The sequence below is a fragment of the Wolffia australiana genome, chromosome 6, assembly GCF_029677425.1.
Source record: "Wolffia australiana isolate 7733 chromosome 6, ASM2967742v1".
Lineage (NCBI taxonomy): Eukaryota > Viridiplantae > Streptophyta > Magnoliopsida > Alismatales > Araceae > Wolffia > Wolffia australiana.
The window spans coordinates 18,437,185-18,442,859 of record NC_135840.1 but is presented as its reverse complement, the minus strand read 5'-3'; the positions used below and the strand labels follow the sequence as shown (position 1 = coordinate 18,442,859).

The 5,675-nt window shown below is 41.0% G+C and overlaps 1 protein-coding gene across 1 annotated transcript; it reads left to right on the top strand.

Annotated features, from left to right (window-relative positions):
* The first annotated feature begins 252 nt into the window (after positions 1–252).
* On the top strand, positions 253–5,469 carry LOC144704994 (protein DETOXIFICATION 19-like). Its single transcript, XM_078577576.1, has 8 exons — positions 253–702; positions 1,191–1,277; positions 1,366–1,422; positions 1,495–1,733; positions 1,809–1,877; positions 2,130–2,246; positions 4,792–4,868; positions 5,401–5,469. The coding sequence occupies exons 1-8, from the start codon at positions 695–697 to the stop codon at positions 5,467–5,469; spliced, it is 723 nt and encodes a 240-aa protein (XP_078433702.1). The 5' UTR covers positions 253–694.
* The last annotated feature ends 206 nt before the right edge of the window (positions 5,470–5,675 follow it).

Genomic DNA, 5,675 nt, shown 5'->3' with positions numbered 1-5,675 from the left:
GCGATATTAAGCTGGCCGGAGCTACACTAGCCAATACTTGGGCAACTGTCACTTGTTTCGCTCTAATGGTACCATTTAACTACGCACATATATTTTTCTGCGTGATTTATATTTTTTTATGCTTTGTGCTTAAAACGGAAACGCTGGTTTTTTCGAAGGCGGGGCTTAGCGGGGCTTTGGAGACGCTATGTGGACAGGCATATGGCGCCAAGATGTACAACAAAATGGGGTTGTACTTATAAGCGGCGATGATTACCGCCGTGGCCGTGTCATCCCTCATCGCCGTTCTTTGGTGGTTTACGGAGGACGTCCTCATCGTGCTTAAGCAGAAGCCAGAGATTGCTAAGGCAGCCGCTATCTTCATAAGGCCTCTTATTCCTGGGCTGTTTGCAACCGGCCTTCTTGAGTGCTTGCTTCGGTTCTTGCAGACGCAGTCTGCTGTAGTGCCACTTGCTGTGTGCTCCGTAGGGCCGTTGATTTTGCACGTACCGATTACGTATCTGCTAGTTCATCGGGCAGGTCTTGGTTTTACCGGCGCGGCTATGGCGGCGTCTGTATCGCTGTGGATTTCGTTTATTATGCTATTTTTTTACGTTCTGCGCTGGAAGAGTTCAAGGATTCGTGGCAAGGGTTTTCTCGCGAAGCCTTTCGGCATGTTCTCGGGGGTCTCCGCTTGGCCATCCCATCAGCCATTATGTTATGGTATGACCCTCTTGGCCTCTTTGTCTCCCTCTCTTTTGCCCTCTCGTTCTCTCTCCATCTCTGTCCTTGTTTCTCCTTGTCTAATCTTCTCTCTCTTTGTCCCTTTCCCCCGTTCTCTCTCCCTCTCCCTGTTTCTCTTCGTCTTTTGGCCCTCTTTTTCTCTCGCTCTCTCCCTATTTCCCTCCCCGTCTTTTTCTCCCTCTCTTTCTATCTCGCTCTCTCCCTGTTTCCCTCTTCGTCTTTTTCTCCCTCTCTTTCTCTTTCGCTCTCTCCCCATTTCCAACTTCGTCTTTTTCTCCCGCTCTTTCTCTTTCTCTCTCTTCCCTTCTGCTCTCTTTCTCTCTCTCTATATATGTCTCCCTCCTTTCTCTCCCTCTCTATCACTCTCTCGTCTAACTTTTTCCAGAGTCCTCTGGTCTCTCTTTCTAAAATGTCACAGTAAATCGAAAAAAAGGAAATTCTGATAGTCGAGTAATGTTCGGTTGCAGCCTGGAATATTGGGCTTTCGACATCATAACATTACTAGCCGGTCTCATGCCTGATTCAGACACAAAAACATCAATAGTTGCTATGTGGTAAGATTTTTTCCCCTCAAGCGTATAATCGTAGAACGTTACATTTCATCAATCATTAGATAACTTAATTTCTGTTACTTTTTTACAGCGTCAACACGGTGTCCGTATCATTCTTCATCACTTTTGGGTTTAGCGCTGTTGTGAGGTAGATATTCCTTTCGCTGTGGTAATATGGAAGTTGGGAGAATTCTTAGCGTTCGCTGTCTTATTTTTGTAGCACGAGAGTGGCGAACGAGTTGGGGGCCGGGAACGTAGACAAGGCAAAGAACGCCATCAAAGTAGCATCGGAGCTTGCCATCGTTCTTGCCACAATTGTCGTCTCTGTCTTTGTCCCGGGTCATAAGTTATGGGCCAGATTCTTTAGCAGTAGTCCAGTAATTATTACAGAGTTTGGTCGCATGGTGCCACTGCTGACAATAACTATGATTCTAGATACAGCGCAAGGAGTTTTATCAGGTAATGACCGAGTGAAAAACAAAAAAACTGTTGCCGTAATCGAATAATTAATTTATGATTGATTCAATGGGTCAGGGGTGGCAAGAGGGTGCGGCTGGCAACGTATAGGAGCCTGTACAAACCTTGGAGCTTTCTACCTGATCGGTATGCCTATTGCTGTCATGCTAGGCTTCATCCGGAAATTATATACAAAGGTTTTTCAATACCCCATTAATGTTTTTTTCCAATTAGAGATTGTGTTGCTCGTGAGTACTCTATGAGTTACTCTTTTTCCGTCTTAAGTACCCGGTGATAGTGTGATATAGTCTCTAAACGGTATAGCAATTATTAGACTAGGTCTTTACGTAATTTGTTTGCATATTCGTTACCTGATGAGAAGATTTGGTTTTGTTACAGGGACTCTGGACGGGTCTGATTTGCGGTCTAGTGTTTCAAACCTGCATCCTCATCATCGTACTTCGAACCAAATGGGGGAGTGTAAAGTTGTCAGTGGAAAAAGAAGAATCTTTACCTGTATAATCAGGAAAACTTGGCGGTTGATAGTCTTAGAGAGATCCCTTAAGTTTAGGTGCCCTCACAGAGAATACATGTTATTCTTGTATTCGAATGTATCATTTTTGTATGAAATTAAAAGTTATACAGTTACCTCATTAGGTTCTGTCTGTGCTTACTCTATTCAATTCATAAATCTCTTATAGCGGAGTTTGGACTCGCAATTAGAATAGCTATAAAGTTGAGTTATTGGGCATTAATTTTTATTCTTTGTAAAAGAGGAAAATAAATATAATGTGTTGATAGAAGGAAAATGTCAAGTACCTCTGTTCTAGAATTTAAACTGAAAGCAGAATAATGAGCACTTCAGATATCTATACAAATGAATTCATGGGCATTACTTTTAATTGTTTACTGACGAGGGAAATCTATGTACAGTATGGACACATCCAAAAGTTTTACTTCCCATGGCATTTAGGTCTGTCATGTCAAACATCTCTCTTCTAGAGCTGAAATTAAAAGCATTTTAATGAGTGCGTCCGATTGCTTTAACGAGGATATATCGCCCAGTACTTTTAATTGTTTGTTTGTTAATTTAACGAGGATATATCGCCCAGTACTTTTAGTGTATTCATACATCCAGACGTTTTACTTCGAAATTCCAGTGACATTTAGGCCAGTCATGTCAAGTATCTCTCTCCTAGAACTGAAAAGGAGAGATAGAATACAAAAATGCAGAGTAGATGATAAACACAGATTAAAAAATGTCGCCTAATATCTCATAAAATAATTATGACAATTGGCCACGCAGGTTGAAGAATTTGCGACCTTACAATATCCCCATAACAAGTGTTGTTTTAATATTGTAGAAGATCCTTCTTGAGTGAAGAGAAAACAAGAAAACGAATCAACGGAAATGACAAATGCTCATTTTGACTCACTGTGCATTTCCTTTGTCTCTTATTCGTTGCGGAAATGATGCGGCGAGGGACAGTGCGCGAAACGGAGATAGGTAGCGTAGTATATTATTGTTCACTGTCAAATAAGCATGGGAGCAGATAGCTATCACTAAAACAAGGATTTTAGTAAGGAGTTCAACTCGGCGGCCACGTCAGCACGATATCGACCAATAGGATTTAACTTTAAGAGTGGCTAGTAATGATTGAACACGAACCCTTCTATACTCTTCTTGCGTGTTATTTCCTTCTCTTCTACCTCTTTTCTCTTATTCTCTTCGCACTACACAAGATCACGGATCTTTTCTGATTTCAGTCCTTTTCTCTAACCAGCTGAGATACCTGACCCACTTTCCTGAAGTATATTATCTTCATACATAGAATAGCGCCCTGTGAGGAGCGGCTTGTAATCGTCAGAGAACGCCACCGTTTCTCTTTGAGTCAACAAATTTTCAAAAAAATACAGAAACGGTGACGGCAGGTAAGAAATGACTGAAGGGGATCAAAGAAAGTGACTTATTTAGAAAACAATTAAGCCGTTCGACGTTTCTTTCTCATCCATCAAGCTAAAGCGGTTTCATGCCACCGATGAGTATCACTTGAGCGGTTCTGGGTATGGTATCTTTCAAGCAACATAGAAAAAGTCTTCTGACGTCCAACAGTAGATAGAATAGTGACGGCGAATCGGTGTATGTTTGGTCCATTAAAAGATTTTTTTTTTTAGTTGGCAGACTAAAGAATTTTTAAAAGATTTTATCTTCTTGGGAGTTTGTCCTTTCGTAACAAGCGTTTGTCATGTGATTTTCTTTCTGTCGCAAAAACTTCGTAAACTGTTTTTTAACCCCCGTGGCGCATTTATATAACGGTTCGAAATCTTAGTCGAATATTGGACTCCAAGCCAAGGATTAATACCGTCTATTCATGACCGACCTATATTTTATTCTTTGGCCAAGGATACTTGCGGCACACAGCCTTTTCTCTCTTTGCCTCTCTTTCTCTCACTCTTTCTCACTTTCCTTATCTTCTTGCTCTTCTTGAACCATCTTTGGATTTTTTTTTAACAGTATGTGAAAAGATCTTGCGTCCAGCGATCTAAAACAAGATCAAGAAGGCGAGAGGAGAAGGGGAGAGAGAGAGAGAGAGAGAGAGAGAGAGAGAGAGAGATAAAGTGGTTGAGATTGTTGTATTCTGCAAAAAGATGTTTACACATAGGTTCCTATTTAGGATACCGTATATTATTTGTAACAATAGAAAGATGTATTGTTTTAATCTTAGGCGTTTTAACGAATAATAATAGGTAGAACTGATTCTATTATGTTGCCTATGTATGGTTTAATCCTGGCCATCTATATCTCACCCTATCTATATTTAATCCTAGATTTGATCCTAGCCTGCAAATTCTTTTAACGTTTAATGGCTTCGTGTCACTCTATCACTAGTTATTCTTTAATTAAAATCATATTGGTCAGCCTTGGTGCTGACTTGGCGTCGAGTTGCTGAATCCTAATTCTCAGTAGTATGATCATGATCGTACAAACCAGTCGATCACGACACCTTAGCTAGAAATTGATCATACGTGGGATTTGATCGTAACGGTGATCTCTCATCAGATCTAATGAGACTACTCATGCTTGATCCTGAGATGATTGTCATCTTCAAGACACGGTGGGAGGGTGATCGTGATCTGGTCGGACCCCTTCAACTAATAGAAAATGAAAAAAATTAAAGAAAGGAGTGGGCCGGTTCATGAATTAAACAAAATAATTATAATATTGATTCACAGAAAAACTCAAAATGTGTTTCAGATAAGATTTTAGTCCAAAAGTCTCCTCATAATATAGAAGAATAAGCAAAATTCAACATCCAAGATGATGGAGAATGACGACCTCGATGCTCACTGATCTTTCAGTTGTCGTTGGCAAGATTTTGCTCATTCACCATCGTGCTGGGGAGATGAACCCGAGCAAGGAAATCTGTGTGCCTGAAATTTGAGCGTTCATGTCACTCCACTTTCTCTATGTTAGTTCATTCTTACCTTCTGATGTCTCTTAAACTTTTACTACAACTTGGATTGAAATTTTCTAATTTTTTCCCAGTAATAGAGCGCTTCGTCAACCAGCCCAGAGACTATAGTAAATGAACGGAGCACAGAGGTATAAATTTTGGTAGAACAATGCTGTTTCTTTTATTCGTCAAATAACAACACGAAACATGTACAGTGTCAGAAACTCGCCGGAGAAACGACGCGGTTAGACGTTGCCGGCGAGATCACCACCGAACACCAGTGACTCAAGAAGGAGGAGCTCCGTTTAAACTCAGAAAAAAGCTCAATTAAAAAGGAACCTATTACATCTCTTAAATAGGGAAACAACAGGGGAAGGAAAAACAACTAACTATCGCCACGATCGGCCAGTGTTGCACGGCGTGGAGAAACTCCCGCATCACCGCACAATGTGCTCACGATGCGGTTACGTGGCCACAAACCCACGTGCAA